This window comes from Palaemon carinicauda, chromosome 17, assembly GCF_036898095.1.
Source record: "Palaemon carinicauda isolate YSFRI2023 chromosome 17, ASM3689809v2, whole genome shotgun sequence".
NCBI lineage: Eukaryota > Metazoa > Arthropoda > Malacostraca > Decapoda > Palaemonidae > Palaemon > Palaemon carinicauda.
The window spans coordinates 57511306-57531515 of NC_090741.1; the positions used below are offsets into that span (position 1 = coordinate 57511306).

General features: G+C 39.1%; 1 protein-coding gene across 4 annotated transcripts in view; it reads right to left on the reverse strand.

Annotated features, from left to right (window-relative positions):
* The window catches only part of LOC137656781 (streptococcal hemagglutinin-like), a 67939-nt gene that overhangs the window by 31249 nt on the left and 16480 nt on the right, over window positions 1–20210 (reverse strand). For all 4 annotated transcript variants that reach the window (XM_068391066.1, XM_068391065.1, XM_068391064.1 and 1 more), the window contains 4 exons: window positions 19133–19291; window positions 10709–10869; window positions 6798–9501; window positions 2393–5761 (listed from right to left, as the gene is read on the reverse strand). In XM_068391066.1, coding sequence (XP_068247167.1) covers window positions 2393–5761; window positions 6798–9501; window positions 10709–10869; window positions 19133–19289 — 6391 coding nt within the window. In that variant the 5' untranslated portion in view covers window positions 19290–19291. The remainder of the gene's footprint in view (window positions 1–2392; window positions 5762–6797; window positions 9502–10708; window positions 10870–19132; window positions 19292–20210) is intronic.

A 20210-nucleotide genomic window follows, 5' to 3' on the forward strand; every position in this document is an offset into this window, starting at 1 on the left:
CGTTTTATATGAAAAAATATGCATTTTTCTTTTGCCGTGAAAAAGAATAAGGCTCATTTTATGATCTGGCTAAATTGAAATTCCCTCTGCTTCAATATGTATATGGAGACTCCCATTCATAATATATGCTACAAAAAACACAGGTCTCAGTAGATAAATCTCAAGAGACTCGCATACAATTCTGCACAGGTAGACAACCGGACCGTAACCCCCATCTTTCCAGTTAGTGTCAAAGAACGAACAGTAATGTACCGAGGTTTCCAGTGTCTCCTATTCTAATACAAATGCACCCTTATTAGGCAGTCGAGATAATCACAGTTAGCAAAAAGTTCATGTATCACAAAACGAAAGAAAATGGGGGGACCACGAGTGTTGCTCCATCAGTAGCTGAATTGGATGAAGAGGATGCATTGTTTAAAGAAAAGTATACAACTGGAACCTGCTATATGTAGTATTAATTCTACAAGATTACTGAAAATTTCCATCAATTTCTAATTTGATTATCTTTTCAGTTTTTTTTTTTTTCTGTGACAACAATAAGAAGCAAGAGTACATCTGAATTACCTAGTTGTTAGAATAATGGAGTCATGGACAAATTTCTCAATAACATGGATTTTATGCTCTTAAAATGCATAGTTTATAAACAATTACATCAATTGATCTATAAACTAACCAAATAACCTTAGACCTTATATTTCTTGGCCAAGTTATGAACAGAGCTACCTGTGAGTTTACAGAAACCACAAATCAACCTACTGACTCTGATATTCAAGCTTTCTGAACCTCTGTACATAATACTTATCAGAGACTCTTTAGCTATATATGGTAGGCAGCTCTTCTAGGAGAAGGACACTCCAAAATCAAACCATCGTTCTCTAGTCTTGGGTAGTGCCATAGCCTCTGTACCACGGCCTTCCACTGTCTTGGGTTAGAGATTTCTTGCTTAAGGCACACTATTCTATCTAATTTCTCTTCCTCTTGGTTTGTTAAGTTTTTATAGTTCATTTAGGAAATATCTATTTTAATGTTTATACTGTTCTTAAAAGATTTTATTTTTCCTTATTTCCTTTCCTTACTGAGCCATTTTCCCTGTTGGACCACTTGGGCTTACAGCATACTACTTTTCCAACAAGGGTTGTAGCTTAGCAAGTAATAGTAATAATAATAATTCGTAAATTCAACTGCATTTTCCCATACAACCATATGGTTACGAGTAAAAGTGGCCTAACCACTACAGTACTGTAGTCTAATGGTATCACAATCATAAACAGCATTACTCAAGTCATGCATACAATGGTTGATCATCACAGGGTAAGAAAACAATTTCAGCATTCAACTTCCCCCCAAAAATATCCCAAATCTGCATTGGCATTAAATATTCTTTAAATATTTTTATTATAAGTAGTATGTTGGATTTCCATAACTAATGGAGAGTTTACAGTTGCACAATAGCTCTTTATAAAAGCAATCTTCATTCTAATGCTAATAAAAATCTTTGAGGCCACTACCTGATCCTTTACATGTTTACAGGCCTTCAATTTATAATCACAAGTATGGTACTGGTAGGGTTGCCACTCGCACCAAAAAGTCTAATTGGCTACCTTCCTTCTTTCTTCTTTGTCTACATCTTTTCCCACTTCTAAGTGGGGTCGATGTTTTTGGTCAACTTTCTCCATCTATCTCTGTCCCACACTTTATCACCAGTTAACCCCTTTGATCGGAGGTCATCCTTGATACAGTGCATCCACCTTCGCTTTGGTCTCCCTCTCCTTCTCGTTCCCTGTACCTCCATTTCCATCACTCTCCTCCCAATATACTGTTCATCTCTTCTCATGACATAACGATACCACCTCAGTCTACTTTCTTGGATCTTATCTGATAGTTCTCTAACTCCCTAATTACCTCATTCCAGCTACCTTCTAGCTTTGCCAAAAGAATATCCATTTATAAATAACGGAAGGTTTGTTAGTTTGGTGAACAATTGGTATTTCATATGTCAAACATGTTTTGTTCTTTTTTAATGGTGAATATTTACTAACCTTCTCCTTTTCTATTCTATCCTCCCTGGCTTTTATACCCTGACATGTTTACCTATACATATCATGTTCATGAGTTTTATATAAAATAATTAATTAGCCTAATACTAACTGCTCTTTGAACTAATTTTTTTCAAGTACCATTCCATGAGATACTGCAATTCAGAAAATATAAGTTACAAATCAAAACCTTCTTCAAACAACCATAGCCTCTATTTCAACAATTACTCAGGAATTTGTACGTTTAGGCATATATTAACAAGCATCGTGTTAAAATCTTAATGAAAATGTGTTCTTTAATTAAATTTCACAAGATCTACTGATTAAAACAGAACCAATCGTGGAAGAAGACTTACCTTTAACAAGTTTAGAATCGAGCTCTCCATCTCGCAATCTTGCGGACTTTCCCTTCGGACATTCCTCCTTATCACCTGCAGCTTTATCCAGTGGTTTTCTTCTGGTTGACTTTGTCGACAACTCGAGGGTAGTGTCCTCGTTCACACTGGAGGCGTTGCTACTTTCCGATTCGTGCCTTTTTCTCTTGGTCCCTCTGGTGGCTGGACTGACACTAGGTCGCAAGACTGGTACCGGACTTGGCTTTCCCATGGTTAACATGCATGCAGGACTTTTCCTATCTACCTTTGGACTAAGTTCAGCGCCAGGACTGCTTACCTTGGGACTAGCTAATCTTGCACTGTGTCTAGTGCTTCGAGTTAGTCTTTTGTCATCTGGCAAAGTTGTATCTGCTGGGGGAATTTCTATTGACAAAGCATCAAACTTTTTATCTTTGGCTTTAGTTTTCAAACTGCTTAGTTCATCTTTCTCTTTTTCCAAATCTGTAATATCGCACTTACCCTCTGCAACACTTTCACATTCCGATACAGTTTTCACTTCATCTTTATCTTTCTCTTCAGCATCAGACTCGACGTCTTTTTTCCTCTCCCTATTTCCGTAAGTATAAAGAGGGGGATGTACTCTCATGGGCGTTGGTTCTTCTCCCGTGGGTGAAAGCACTTCCGGACTTTTACAACTTTCCGGTCTCTCATTCAAGTCCTCAGGTTTCAAGATTTCACGTTTTAATTCACTTGGTTGCAACAGCTTTACCTGAGGTGTGCTGGAAAAGCCAACAAAGTCAAGGTCTTCCGTGTCATCCCCATTGGCCATCGTGCTGGAAACAATGGGTGTAGATGCAGAGTTCGTGACAGAGGTAGCCATGGCCTGAGCTGCTGTGGTGAGAGTCGGAGCAGTTAAGTGAGCCTTGAGGAGAGAAGGAGGACTAGATTCCTCAGTCTTACTTACTGAGAGCGTCTGTAAAAGGTGGCTATTTTTGGCCCCACCTGTTGCCATAGCAACCGGCTTCACTGTCACCACTGTCATGCCTCCAATTCCAGAAGTCACCTGTTGGCTGATCTGACTTTTGACTGGAGACACGACGACCTTCATGGGACTGGTGGTGGAAGCCATGGCACCGCTACCTGGTAGGGCCACTAACCGAAAAGTTGTCCCTGGAGGAAGATTAAGGGATGTATTAACCTGACCCTGGCTTGTGCTGGGCTTCAGAGTAACCACCTTCGGACTTGTGCTCGACGTTGTCACGCTTGTGCTGGTTAGAGTTGCTTGGTGACAGCACACAGCAGAGGATGAGAAACTGCTACTGAAATCAGAGGGCGTTGGAAAGCTTGCAACTTTATCAACCAAAGTCTCAGTTAGTGAGGCTGAGCATTGTGACGGGGCACTGCTGTTTTGCGGTCTCGTTAACGTTAGCGCCAGAAGAGATGGTTTGGACATGACAGCAGAGACTGTTGTGGTAATCTTTGGACCATCAGGCACACTTGGAAATGTTGTGACAGGAGAAAGTGATCGCATATGCGTGGTGTGAGTGGTGGCACAAGTTAAAGTACCTGGGGTATGTGTAGTGCTTGCAGAAATGTAACTATGAGTATCATGACTACCGGACGAAATATGACTAGTTGATGCAGGAGATGCTGGAGATGAAGACGAAACATTTAGGGTGGGAACAATCACACTTGGTGTAGGTGAAGTGGAACCACTGACAGTACTCGGGTTTGTGTTAGTGGTGGTGTAACTGTGAGAGGTTATAGTGGATGAATTTACAGAACCATAGGAAGGAAAAACTGATGACAAACCTATTGATGAAGGGGGTAGCCTAAGAGAGGCCGTGCTTTGCTGAGATGGAAATGACAATGTACTCGTACACGACGTTGCATGCAGAGACACGGACGATGATGATGATGATGACGTACAAGTATCCGTGGGTATTAGGGCTGATTCTGATACTGAAATGGAAGTGGTAGGAGTGGAGGTTGAACAAGAATGGGGAGTAGAAAATGATGTCACAACAGTCTCAGAGATTTTGGGCACTGGAGATGCTGTACGCAGGGGCACATAGTCCATCAGCTCACTTTCGTCCACCGGTTCACTTTTTATAAGTTCGCTTTTAACAATAGGTTCATTTTTTACAATGGCCTCGCTTTTTGCACCCGAATCACTTTTACTCTCGGTAACGCCGGACAATAGAGTTTCAGATGCGTAACTGGGCTCTGTTTTTATAGAAAGTTGTTCACTAGACTCGGATGATGGCAACAACTTTGAATCAGCAACTGCTTCTCTACCGACAGATCCTTTTGAGTCCACATCACTGCGAGATTCACTGGTGAGAGAGGAACATTTAGAATTGCTACCTTTATCGCCAGAGCTTCTCCTCGCACCATCTTTCTCATCTATATTTTCCAACTTCACTTCGACTTTCAAGCTAACTTTAGGTTCTCGAGTAGCATTTCCATTGGAGTTAGTAGTAGCACTAGATTTTGTCTCCCCCTTGGTTCCTATTGCTCTATCACTGTTCTTCTCAGAAAATGGCTCGCACTCTTTCTCGTCCCTTCTGCTCGGGCTCTGATCACTCTGATTCGGACTTTTCTCTGACAGGGCGTCCATGGATTCGATCCCAGAGTCTTCCCCCCCTTGCCCACTTCCATGCTCCCCTTTGGGAGTACCATCGGGACTCTCGACTTCACTTTTGGTCAAAACCACATTTCCCGGAAAATCTGGGGCCTTGACTTGCTCCAAAACTTTGTTATTAGTATTAGTCTGTTCTGTTTCCTGTTTAACACTAGTATCACAGCTGCTTGAAATAACATTTGTTGTGTGCGACTCTTTGCTCTCACTTTTCTCTTCACACTTAACCTCTTGTTTCACCTTTTCCGATGCGTCGGTGACTTTGGCTCCCACCTTAACACCAGAGGTGCTGTTTGTACTCTCAGACTGAGAAGAGACAGGCACTGTAGTTGAACTGTTAAAACGTCTCAAAAGGTCATGCATGCTACTTGAATGAGTATCGTTCCTTTTCGTTGAGCTCTGTGAGCTTTTCAGTGCCTCCTGCAAAGCTTTTCTATCGTTCACATCTAAATGAGTCACTTTCCCTACCTTAGTAACTTCACTTTTAGACTTACATGAACCTCTACTATCACCATCGCTAGATTTACTTAAACTTAGAGTCTCATTCTTCGTCACACTGTGAATAGTAATGTCGGAGTTTGCTTTTAAGCTGGCCAAGTCAGTACACACAGTGTGCTTATGAATGTCTACTTTTCTAACACCTTTGTCGGAAGAATCTTCCTGTCGGAGGGCAGATAATTTTTCCGGAGAATGAGAGACCTTATTGATCATCACCGAAGAATTCAGGTACGTTGGGATACTGCCAAGGCCTGCAATGTATCAAAACAAATTATAAATTCCTTGCAAAAGCATACTGCCAGAGAAATACTTCATCAAAGCAAATTATGACATACTCTATGTTATATGCTAAATGCAACATTCCCTTAGGTGAAATTAAAATTTTTAAATTTCATACTGCCTTTACGAAGAACCAGTAAATGCATGATTCTCTACATAACCTCTTCACATCTTGCTGAATGATTTTACCTAGCAACTAGAAATATTGTAAACTTTCAATATCATCGTTGTTTACTACAACATCACTGCAATCAAAGCCCCTGAACAAATTAGTAATTAAATAAAAACAAAGTTGTTTGGCTGAATGTCCTCAAATGTTCATGGAAAAATACCATAACCTAAAAAAGATGCCATTCCAGAAGAAACATTTAATGCTTTACTAAAATAAATTCTAACAAACACTTTAATGTACTTATCCAAATGATGTAAGCTCAAATTGGTGATTAAATTGGCAGAAAACCAGATACTGTATTAGGACTATGAAAAAGCAGCACAATTAAATAGATGGCTAACTTTGTGGGAACTATCTGAAAATTACATTCGTGTATTTTTCCTTTGTGGTTACATTTTGGGGAACCAAATTATTTTTAATGAGAGTCTACATTCTATAGCATGGTTTAGATGGAGACCATACATTGATGGGAAGTAATCTTCAAGTTCAAAAGTTTTAAAAATTAATTCTATAAAAACAGAATAAAAATACAAAAACTAGAATAAAAGAACATAACCATATAAATGCTACCATATGGGTATTGAACCTTGTTATCATCTTAATGTAGCTTCAATGACACATGAACTTTCTAAGGTTAAAAACTTGTCCAGACCTAGAGTAAAGGATGAAATTAACACTGCCAGGCATAATTAGTTTAATAAAATGATCAAAACAAAATCTTGTCCAGTTCAACACTAACCCAATTTTCATCTGGAGTACGTTTAAGAAAAATCTGAGAGGTCACGGACGTATGTCATTGCAAAGTAGTACTGAAGTCGTCAAAATCAGTCACCTACCTTCAGGGAGATCCTTCTTAAGTGACTCAAGGGTGTGCATTTCCCCAGAGCCTTTTCTCTTGATTGTCAATTTGCTGCTGCTTGGGGCATCGATTCCTTGTTGCCGAGGTTGTTGCTGCTGGCTCGTCCCTTGGTTCTTCTGTCTAACGCGTCCTACAACGAGCTTGCCACCGTGACTCAAATCTCCGTTCACTATTCGAGACAGACTGTTAAAACGCTGCCTTCCCACAATGTTTTCTGCCTTCTCATCATTTTTCCTAACTATTTCACTTCCTCTCTTTTCAAGTTCGGTCTTGAACAAATCTCCAGCAGACTGTGAGGCAGAAATGCTAGACGACACGGGACAAGTAGCCGAGGAATTGGCCTGCAATTGACTCGAGGAAGAGGATGGATTTATGTGCGGCTGCTGCGTATGCAAAGCTGCCACTTTGGTGATACTAGGCGGTAGGGTGTCCAAAATTTTGTGACTAGCTATTTCACCCATACTATTTAGGTCACCAACTTTACGGATCGGCGTCTTGGGTTTTGGTCGAGTTCTGAACTTGCTATCAAGCTTTGTTAATTTAGAATTCTCAGACTTACTTCCTGGAAGTCGACCATCCTCCAATGCTCGCGAAGACTTCAGTCTACCTTCTAAACTTTCTTTTAGCTTAACTTTCAACGGGTTTTCATCTAAATCCATATCACCCTTTTTCTTCCCGTCTAAAATTTTCAAAATTGTGGCACTATCCTCTCCCCCTCTATCTTTACACTTGACTTTCACACCACGCGCTTTGCCAGTGTCACTGTCCGACTCACTGCTACGAGGCTTGTTCCTATAGCTTCTGCGTTTACTTTTACTCTCCTTGGAGATATCTTTTTCCTGATTTCTTTGGGTATCTCCATCCTCGATTGGATTAACAATCCTTGCCTCCTGATGTTCAGAATTTAATTTAATGTGAAGCTTTGGAACTCGTGGCTCGTTCCCCAACTGAGAACCCGATAATGAACACGACAATCTTTCTTTCCTATCACCTTTTTTTGCATTCGGTACAAAAGTTGTTTGAGCAATTGAGGCCTTATTAAGCTTTAGCTTAAGTTTTATGGATTCCCCCGTACTGCCAGAGGTGACCACGCTATTCTCTCTCGACGAACCTGGACTTGAATCCTTATCTCGATACTTAGATTTATCTTGTCCTAACAATGATCTCCTCGAGTCAAGGCTATGCAAAGATACCCTTGATGTTTCAGAATCAGATTGGTCATGATCTTTCTTTGATGCAGCACTAAGGTTGGACTCTTCGTCCGATACAAGAGAATTGGAATTTAGTTCTTCATTTACTGATGGGGGTCTTGCTTCTGGTTCCGAATCGGAGCTCTCACTTGGCCGGGGTTCCAAAAGGCCAGTGTTAGGATTAATCAGATACTGGCTTTCCTTTCCCCCGGACCCAAACTGCGGAGGGGATGGAGGTACGGCCCTCGAATCGCCGACAGTGCTCGGGCGTAAAGAGGTCTGCATTGGGACCCTGGGATGAATCCCAGAGGTACTGCTGCTCACGACCATTCGACGCTGATCAGCACTGTAGGGTGGTCTATGGCCTGGGGGTGGCTGACCAGTTGCCTGCGGGTGTTGCTGCAACCCCCCACCCGGGGTATTAGGCAGTCTGGGATGTGGCGTTACTGTACTCGTGATTACAGATCCACCAGAGTACACTTGCTGGTGAGTATGTACACCATCTTTTGCTCTAACTGAATAATTAGTACTGAACTGTGAAGATGAACCAGGTAAACTGGCTACTGTTACAGATGCATTGAAATTAGCTGAGTTAGCAGGGGGTGGAGATAATGCAGGCACTGCAGGTAGAGGTAAATTAGATATAGGTGTGTGTGGCAGGGAATCAGATGAAGGTGTGGATGTGGTGGAACGTGATGAGGGAGATGTAGGTGCAGGAGACCCATGAGGAGAACCTCCAAGAACTACCTTTGCTTTGTTTACTCCAACAACAGGTTGGTGTTCTGGCTGTCGAAGAAGATCAACTAACAATGGACTATTCAAAACATTCCCACCGGCCCTCTGCGCCACTTTCACAGCTTGCGCTGGTGTTGGTCGGCTATTTATTCCCTGTGTTGCTGCAACATTGTAATTAACCACCTGCTGTTGGTTTGGACTGGGCTGAACAACAGAAGGCAGCACAGGTGGCCCTTGTTGAGCTATGGTGCTTGCCTGAGACACAACAAACTGAGGACCATTGATCTGCGGCACAGGCGGTCTCTGTGCGGGTGGTACCGGCGCACGTAATCTAGATGACTCGAGGCTTGGATACGGAGGAGGGGGATTGTATAGGGATCGAGGTGTAGATGGGATGCCGCTGTGGCCAGCGAGTGTTGGTCCTCCTGGCTGTTGCAACTCTCGCCCCGGAAGTGCTTTAGGCATACTGTTGAAGGGAAACTGTGCTCTCACTTGTGGCACGGGGCGTGGGGTCACAGGAATAGTGCCCCCCGCTGGAGCGACCACATTTGGACAGCGGAAATGCTGATTACCACCGACACTTTCGGGAGGTGGTGGAGCTGCCCCGGGTCCAGGCATAAGCCCGGCACTTCCCAACGCAAGCGTGACGGACCTTGCAACGCTTGACGGTCCAGCCCCATCGTTGGGGGCGCCATCCGTACGCAGCACAATCTCGGTTGGTTCATTGTTAGCTCCAGCTAATTTCAAGGAGATGACCTGAAAGAATATAATTTCATGAAATACTGGAGCCATACTACAATTTATCCTACTATTACAACTAATACTGATGTTATGGTTTTGGCTAGCATTCAAGATCACCTATTTTATGAACTTTATATTAACTGATATATTTCTTAAAAATCTACTTTGATTTTACATAAAACATTTACATATTAATGAGTTTATTATAAAATTCTAAAACCATACATAAATTAAAAAAAGTTACTGCATCTAGGAATGAACAAAATGTTTCGGGCACAAAAATATCAATGCATTATACCAAATTTTCAAACGTTTATCTGTAACTCAAAGTAACATATGAATGTACAATCAGGCCACTGCTTTGAGAGAATGAAAATCATTATTCTCTGAGCAACTACAGCAATTCCTTTTTCCTATCATTTGGACTTTCAATAGTAATTCAAGTACAGATATTTGCTTTCTGTTCCCTTAAACTTATAAGTCAATTTCTTTTAATGAGGCACATTTGCACCAACTCGCAGAGGTACCCTTTTAGCTCGGAAAATTTTCCTGCTATCTGATTGGTTAGAATTATCATGTCCAACCAATCAACAATCAGGAAACTTTTCCGAGCTAAAAGGGCACCCCTGCGAGTCGGTGCAAATCTGCCTTGCTAAAAAAAAATGACTATAGGACAAAGTTCATGCTAATCAGGTAGACTAAATTTCAAGCTATAATACAAATTTGCTGGGATCGCATTTTCTAAACAAACTGTAGGATCCAACCTGTGAAACTTTGCTAAATAATGAAAACCCATGATTTATAATTTAAATAACTGAGATACAAATGTAATATGAAATGATTACTTGCTCTTGATATACTATTTACAACTTATTAATGTGATCACCACAACTTTTTTACATCGTGGATATTACCATCATGATACTATAAATTTAGCTTGAATTCACGATTGTATAAACATAAATGTGTTACAACTGCTATTCCATCAGTGGTACACAAGGGAAAAAAAAAACAATACTGTTCCATGATTGTACAGACATTCTAATAAAATAAGAAAAGGAATTGTTCTTATTTTATATGGAAAATAAAAATGTCATGATAAAAAAAATATTTCATATTTCATTAAAAAAATCAAAGAATAATTTAATTTATAAATATTGGAAACATCTTTAATATTATAAAGCAACCTAGACATCATCTACAAACAGAAGCATTACAATACCTGATCTCCTTCTACTTGAACAGAGAGAATGCCTAATTGACGCAACGCTTGGTCCCCTGCCTGAGCCAACTGGTGTAAACGAACAGCGGCTTCACGAGGGATGGAAAACGTCACTCTAACACTGTTCCATGGCTCAACTTTCTGAACAAACCAGGTACAATCTGAAACGGGACAAAAAGAAGAAACTATTATAGCCAATATAAAGGACGAGATAAATTTCCATTAAATTTCTTTATTTTTACCTCTGCCAACAAAATTGAAAGGTTATGTTTTACCCGTGTTTGTGTGTGTTTGTGAACAGCTTCCTGGCCACAATTTTAATCGTAGAGTAATGAAATTTGCAGGGATTAACAGCTATGTAAAAAAAAAATAGGTTGAAATTTTTAAAATTTTAGAGTCAAGGTCAAAGATTAAGATCACAGTCAAGTAAATGTTCAACTCACATAATCAGCCATAAGTTTGGACATCGTTGTCAGACTTCAAACTTGGTTCATGTTTGAGTTTATGAAAATACCCATTTAAAATACATTAAGGTCAAAGGTCAAGGTCAAGCAAAACGTCAAGAAATAAGCTGCCGCGCAAAGGTCTGTACTCTACTGAGTGCCCCACTAGTCTTTCCTATAACTAGTAAGATTTATATATTTTATCAAAATATCATATCATAAGCTCCTGTCCATTAAAAAAATTAGAGAGTTTTAGGAATTACAGTAACCTGCTCCACTATCATGCATCAAATGATTAAACTACCATTCCAAGAATAAAAATCTTTTCTGCATTATTGTAACTAAATCATTAAAACCTTAGTGATAGTAATTCTTAACATGTTTACCTTTCACCTTTGGATAATCAGGTAAAGAACAATTCTATAATTGCAGTTCACAATGAAAAACCAAATGAAAATTTAAAGTCTTTACACCATTCAACTAGGTTTACCAAACCATCGGCAAAATACTTCATAACTCACTAGTAATATAACAAATATTTTATTTTGCTGACTGTTATAGACATAAATAACTACTGACACAGCTGTTCCATACATGATGAATTGGTTGCCATATCAAAATCTCAAGTTTTAACACTGATATTAATACTATTTTCAAAGGTTTCTGTTTTATTCTATAAACTTTGACTAGGAAGATATCAAATTCTAATGAAACTATTTATGATTAAATGGTGGTAGATCAAAGATAGAAAAACTTAGAGGGCCACAAACTACTTTTAATGTCTGCCAATTCTTTCACTTAGGCCCACCAAGTAATAAGGACAATGCACGACGACTGCTAAAACAAATATTATTATTATAATTATTATTATTACTAGATAAGCAAGATGCTATAAGCCCCAAGGCTCCAACAGGGAAAATAGCCCAGTGAAGAAAGAAAATAAGGAAACTGATAGAATAGTGTCTGAGTGTACCCTCATGCAAGAGAACTCTAACCCAAGGCAGTGAAAGACCATAGTACAGATGCTATGGTACTACCCAAGACTAGAGAACACTAGTTTGATTTTGGACTGTCGTTCTTCTAAAAGAGTTGCTTACCATAGCTAAAAAGTCTTTTCTACCCTTACCAAGTGGAAATAAGCCACTGAACAATACAGGGTAGTAGTTAACCCCTTGAGTGAAGAATAATTTTCAAGTTACCTAAGTGTTGTCAGGTGTATGAGGAAAGGGGAGAATGTGTAAAGAATAGGCCATACTATTCGATGTACAGTGAAGACAAAGGAAAAATGAACCATAACCAGAGAGGGATCCAATGTAGTACTGTACTGTCTAGCTAGTTAAAGGACCCAATAATTCTCTTGTGGTAGTATCTCAATGGGTAGCTGGTGCCTTGGTTAAAATTTGGCTTTCATATTCTAAAAGCAAACCCTTCAATATGCTGACCACCACTTTATTATTCAACCTTAACAATTCTCAGATTTGAGCCAAGGCAGTAAGGCAGCAAGCCAACTGAACTGAAACACTGGAGGAGATATAGAAGTGAAACGAGTTTAGTATATTCAAACAATATTTACTGTTTATTCATTATAATCCCATTTCACTTACATAATTCAGTGTAAATATAACCCAATTTCAACAGCATTTTAAAGTATATCTAGAAGAGAACAATATCACTAAGCATGCCTATACCTACACCTGAAGTTACCTCTCATCCCTCATTGCAAAGAGGTCACGGCTCATTGAGACAATCTTAGTGACAGGTAATGCCTACGAGGTAACCAATTCTTATATTGATTAACACTTCATTATTATTATCAATATTATCATCATCATTATTATTACTGGGCAAGCTACAACCCTGGTTGGAAAAACAGAATGCTACAAGGCTAGGGGGCTCCAATGGGATAGGAACTAGCAAATAAACTATATACAAGAAATTAACCATAAATATAATTTTTCCTAGATTAATAACTACTTCAAAAGAGTTCAGTCATATATAAACTATAAAACAATATTTATGTCATCCTGCTCAACATAAAAACATTCACTGCAAGTTTCAACTTTTGAAGTCCCACTGATTCAATCGCCAGAATAGGAAGATCACTCCACAACCTGGTAACAGCTACAATAAAACTAGAATACTGTGTAGTACTAAGCCTTATGATGGAGTTGTGATGGAGAAGGCAAGACTGTAAGAACTGCATACATAGTATCATGTATACAATGGTATAGTCTGGGCAGATTTTATTACAATGGATGGTCTGACTTTAAAAAAAACTTAAGCAAAGTGCATAAAGAACTACAGAACAATGGTGTCAGATATTAATATCCTGATCAGGAATAATTCATTTAATACAGTGATGTATTATATTCAACAAATTAAGAAAGGAAATAAGCAGTTGAACACCCGCCACTAGACAATAGAACAATAATCGAAATAAGGTACAGTAGAATGAAAGACCTACATTTCCTCAGATCACCGAAAATCTTAAAATGACTTTTATTAGTTAACCAATTTTTTGTGCAATTGAAGAAGAGACATACCTTGTGTGTTTCTCAAATGTAAATTTGCATTTAAGAATCACACCAAACATTTTAAAGAATTTGTATAAAGTTAAAGTAACATACATCATACTTTGAGTTTTGTTAGGGTTCAACTTCATGCCCCATAATTTGCACTAAACTAATTTTAGCGATCTCTTTGTTAAGGGATTCAGCAATCATATGTTTATATTCAGGAGATAGAAATGATGGAAAGAGAGAATAGCATCATCAGCATATGCTATGAGATTATTTTCTGCCAAACCACATCAAAGTTTTTGTAACTAATAAGACTCTTATAAGTTCATGTTAAAAGTAAAACTATTTCCTCTTTCTCTAAAGGGCTACCTTTTACTGGCTGGAAATCCAAAACAGGATACTGACTATTTCTAAGCCCACATAGAGAGAGCGAATCCAAGATTGGATATCTGCCATCTTCAAGTCGTTAAATCTTTACTTTCACAAATGACTCAATTACTGTCTCCTTTTATGTGGGATAGCCTCACATGGCTTTATAACTTTTGCATCTCCCTGTTTAATAAGCCAGAGGAAATCATAAAGGCACGGTAAATGGTTCCATTACTGGGTATAGAACTTTTATTCCCATATTTCAGGAGCCGTTTCCCTTTCGGCCAACAAAGGAATAGAAGCAAGAGACGACCTTCAAGATCTTTCTAACCATCTTTCTCCAGATGACCTTCGTGAACTCAAGATCTCCAACCATCTAGAACTCTCACAGCCTCTGGTGAAAAGGTTGGAGAGAAACTTTCAAAGAGTGACAGGGGCAGCTATTCTTTATAGAAAAAGTGCATTGTTTTCTTTTATCTTTTTGACAATTACACTTTCATCAAGATTTTTCAGCAACAATACATGAAATCCTTATCCCTTAAGAATTCTTTCTAGCAGACATTCGAGGTCAGCAACTACACGCAGATGTCAAATCCTTCTGCAAGGCAAACACTGGACACCACAGCATGCTCCCATGCAGATCCTCCCCCTGCCATACAGGTATATGGGCAACAAATAAATCCCAGATAGGGGGGTGGAAGATACGAGATTGATTGATTGATTTTGATTTTTCTGTCATTAAGACATCTAAGGTCATTGATGCTAATGGAGATACGAGACTGTTCTTCCAAGCCTCTTTACACTATCCTTAAGTAAGGGCTTTTATTTAGATGGAAATGGCTACTGCCCTTAAGTAAGGGCTTTTATTTAGATGGAAATGGCTACTGCCCTTAAGTAAGGGCTTAAATTTAGAAGGAAATGGCTTACCTGGACAGAAATTGATTGATTATCAAAATTTTTCTGGCTCTATAATTGCTTGGACGACTGACACTGAAATACCTAATACGCAAGTTGAAATTTTCCAGTATTTTAGTTTAAAATCATCATGGCAACACAATTGTACTATACATAAATTTTCAATATTATTAAGCAGTACTTTGTTTAATTTCATGTAAAAGTCCCGATTTTACTTGTACCTCAAACTTAGTACTGAAGTGCTCTTATTCCCGTAATCAATATTCCTTCCAAAAACCTTGGCAAGGATGTCTCTGCCATGTCTATTTCAAAACCTGAGAAAACACCTCATAATCCCTTAGATAAGGGTACTTGGTCAATAGGTGTTTTATAGTCAGCAGAACTAGGCATCGAGAAGCCATCTTATAGACGTACTTCCAGAGATAACTCCGGAGATAATTCATTTGTAACCTCTCTAATTTTACTCTCATGATTTGAGTTTCACTGTTTTTGCCACTGATTTCAAACTACCACTCAGATTAAAAGCTTAAAATCATTACATAATATGGCCCAAGAATGTAGGCTTAAAATCATTATATATGAGCCGCCCGGCCACCTATTTGGAAGCAACTTGTCTGCAGCATGTTTTCCTAGTTTACATGCCTCTTCATCTCCATGTGCACCAGCATGAGCAGGCATGGAATAGAGTCGAGAGTTATGGATATAGTGTGATACAAGCAAAGCATTCCTATCTCAGACACAAACTCTTCTGTTGCAAGTCTCATACTCATTCGTGGCTCAAGTGCAAGACACCAAGAAGTCTCGTGCGCGGACTAGGTGAAATCAATGGAGGAGGAGCCACAATGAACTGGTTCTGCATTACCGAAGACTTCCAAGTCCAGTGCCTTTGTGACCTAAAAAGGGGGAAATAGTGGAGACTGGTCATAAACTATACACGAGTAACCTAAAAAAGGTTCTTCTACCTATTGGCTCAGGATGGAGACTATGCCACCTCTAATGAGGTCCATTCAGAAGGGGGACTTCTTAGTATCAATAAATCTCCCAAGATTAATATTTACATATTCTAACACATCCATCTCAAGGTATTATCTGCCATTTGTCTGGAGAGAAAATCTCTGCCAATTCAGGGCCCTGTGCTTGGACTTGTCTACAGCATTGCAAGTGTTTACCTGGACAATAAAACCAGTAATAGCATGACCCCACAGGCTAGGTTTTTGCCTCTGTGATTACTTGGACAACCGGTTTTTCATAGAATCTTACACAATAACCTCACAAGCAATCTTTTGCTCTGGTTGTAAAAGACAAAATGGCCATCGTCTTGGGGTATTGGATTTTTGGGAAACTCCTGTACGGATGTATCTGAAAGCGAAAGGTCAGGAGTCGGGAAGGACGGCTTCTGTTTCTTGCTTTCAGCAGAGGAAGAAGCAGATGGGGAATGATCCCTCTTAGCCTTCTTCCAACAAGTATTGTATTTCCCCAATTGAGAGGGAGGCCAATCCCTGCAAAATTCACAAGTACAGGTAAGGAGCACAGCTTACCATGACACGCAGGACACATAGGACGGGGATCTAACTCTACTCGCCTCATGAAGGACTAACTCCCAAAACTGGGGTAGGTTTTCATATTCACTCGAGAAATACAGTACTCAATCACAAATAAGCCCAAAATGATGCTCAGCATGGACAGCGGTTGAAGCAGCATCTGACTGGAATGACCATAAGGAGTTAAGATACTCAGCATGGAGGGCGGTTGAAACAGCGTCTGACTGGAATGACCATAAGGAGTTAAGATGCTCAGCATGGAGGGCGGTTGAAACAGCGTCTGACTGGAATGACCATAAGGAGTTAAGATGCTCAGCATGGAGGGCGGTTGAAACAGCGTCTGACTGGAATGACCATAAGGAGTTAAGATGCTCAGCATGGAGGGCGGTTGAAACAGCGTCTGACTGGAATGACCATAAGGAGTTAAGATGCTCAGCATGGACAGCGGTTGAAGCAGCGTCTGACTGGAATGACCATAAGGAGTTGAGATGCTCAGCATGGACAGCGGTCCAAGCAGAGTCTGACTGGAATGACCATAAGGAGTTAAGATGCTCAGCATGGAGGGCGGTTGAAACAGCGTCTGACTGGAATGACCATAAGGAGTTAAGATGCTCAGCATGGAGGGCGGTTGAAGCAGCGTCTGACTGGAATGACCATAAGGAGTTAAGTGGTGCGAATTATGCCGACCTGCTCCTACCCAGCAGAGGTGGGATGCTGACAACCATACAATGTTACCAGAATCCAACGACTTCTTTATTTTGGTCAAAGCCAAGCAGCAACGGAGTAAATCCTCTTTAAATGATGATGGTTTTTATTTCGCGTGGGAACAAACCATATACTGTATGTATGTATATATGTGCAGAAGATGATCTTCAGATATGATGAAATGAAAATCATAGCAAATTTTAATCAATTCATCCCATATCTAAATTACAAGACCATCTGTGTATAGGATAGGATTTTCCAACTACAAGTACCTTATCAAATACTGGTTTTGTAAAGATGATTTTATTCTACATACATCCTAAATGGGAAACCACAGTTTTATTTATATTTCATCGGCAACGCAAATGAACAAAAGAACTATTTACGCATACAAGTGATTACTGTTAATCCTAAAACCTTTTAGTAAACTGTATAAAACTAAGCTATTCTTCAACATATTGATACTTCTACAATATTCATAAGATGTTTTGATTAAATTTGGAAAGATTAAAAATTTATTTTGATTCCTGTGTGGATATCCTCGATAGCAGTAGCTTAAAATCAGCTGACATCAGCATTTTCCTCGAACAATCTAATTATTACACAGATATGCCAGTAATGTATATGGTAAAAATGGTTCTATTACCTTTATCATCAGTTTATTTTCATGTACATCAGCGATCAGTGGACACCCTATAAACACTACTTGGAATTCAGAATTCAAGGTTCGATTCTTACAATGGTAGTATAATACAAACCCTAATTTACATACATACATACATATACCAAGGCACTTCCCCCAATTTTGGGGGTAGCCAACATCAACAAAGAAACAAAAACAAAAAGGGGACCTCTACTCTCTACGTTCCTCCCAGCCTAACAAGGGACTCAACCGAGTTCAGCTGGTACTGCTAGGGTGTCACAACCCTCCCTCCCACACTATCCAATACAGATGAAGCTTCATAATGCTGAATCCCCTACTGCTGCTACCTCCGCGTCTAAGGCATCGGAGGCAGCAGCAGGGCCTACCGGAACTGCGTCACAATCGCTCGCCATTCATTCCTATTTCTAGCATCCTATTTTACAGGATGAATATTAGGCATTAAAAATAGTCTCCTATGCAGAAATATGAGTACCTTACTGCATCATTTTTGTACCTATAAATTTAATCCAGAGGAGAGGTCAACTCTATCCGAAGCCAATTTGTTTATTATGGGGCCTCATGTAGTTGATACTATCTGCGCCCATAACTAGCAAACAAGATTCACCGAGGTTTTATTTTGCCACTAAATTTCAAGTTTCAATGAAATTATTCTTTAGATATAGGTGTTAACTCTCACCATTTGTTTCAAGTATACTATGCTGTAGTTTTTTACTACGTTAGCACAGTATTACACTATAGTTTGAATCGTTGTGATAAGGAAGGTTTAAAAAAGTGCTTGAATGCATTGTCTGCTTGTTTTGTCATGTAAAATACAATGTTACTGCATATCCATTAAGGTCATTACATCTACTGTATACCAATATTGTTAATAGTTTAAACTGTGAAACCTATGTACAGCCCTTTCTAATTTTCTTGGGTCAGCAGTGATAGTTACAGCCAAATTATTCAACCTAGCACACTGTAGGTCCTCAAGTTACATTGGATATCTGTTCTCACTCAAAGTTTGATGCTAGGTCTAAATACACCTGAACATAGTATTGTACGCAAGCAGCAAAGTCATTCGCCTTTGTCCTAATCTATAACAAATATTCTATATAATGGAAACATAACTCCAATTTATATAAACTACTGGAGGACACAATTACAGATCAAATTAAATTTAATGAGAGAAATTATGTATCCTTTAGGAGAACTGGGTCGAGTCCACAAAAAACCAGAGGACTTACTGTTTTGAGAAAAACATCAAGAACAACGCAAGCAGTACTTACCACTGCGGGTGACGTGTTTGAGGACATTTACCAGGTGGGTGAGCTTCTTTGGGAGTTCTGGGTCATTAATATTACCCTCGCATGTGAGTACAGTTTCAATCAACTCAGACCTCCCACCAACACCGCACCTGCCACCCCCGTCACCGCCCCCATCCATGTCTGCGAAAAAGACAAAAAATATGAAATTAAAAGGTTTAAAGATACGAATGAAAAAAAAATTTAAAAAGTTTAACAATACTATCCCAGTACAAAAGTTTTAACAGTAACAAGTAGTGTCACATAGGCAGAAGTTATTAAAACACTAGAAAATTCCTTAACAGAACCTCATTCTAAAAATCATTTCTGTTTTCTCCAGATACTCAGATAACCAAGACATCATGAGCCCCATTAAATTAAATTAAAACCACAAAAAAATAACCTGCCACTTCATTGCTGTTCATACCACATGTGGCATCCAACAAACAGATATTGTGAGACAAACTTATCAAGTTCCTTTCTTATTTGTCAGGCACATCAAATCAATGGTCCCACAGCTGGGTAATACGAATCCTTCTCAGTGCACTGCAAGTTGGTTCTTTGTAACATACCTTTGGTCAATGCAAACTTTTGTGCACTGTTACTTTCCGTCCGTTTCAGTGGAACTCTTCGCACCTAACTTTCTATCTTAGATCTACATCAAGGTTTTACTTCTAAATCAAGAAAAAATTCCCTGGTTAACCTTATTAGTCAAGAAATTACTCTGTGATCTGATTAGCAGCTTCAAATTGCATTGACAAGAACATTAACTTATTCCCAATCAACAAAGTTTTGATGAAATAAGTGAATACTGTATAGTGGAATACTGTATGCACAGTATTAAGTTTAAATAGTGATAAAAAATTACAATATTTTGTTAAAAAAAACTTGCTTTAAAATAAGAACTGACAAATATATTGCTAAATTTGAGCATGAAATGCATGTATCATGGGCAAAATTACCCTGTGACCAACACACAAAGGGTTACATGGCATATTATCATCATCATTAACAACAACAACAACAACAACAAGCCTCATTATCATTTCTAAATCATAAATTA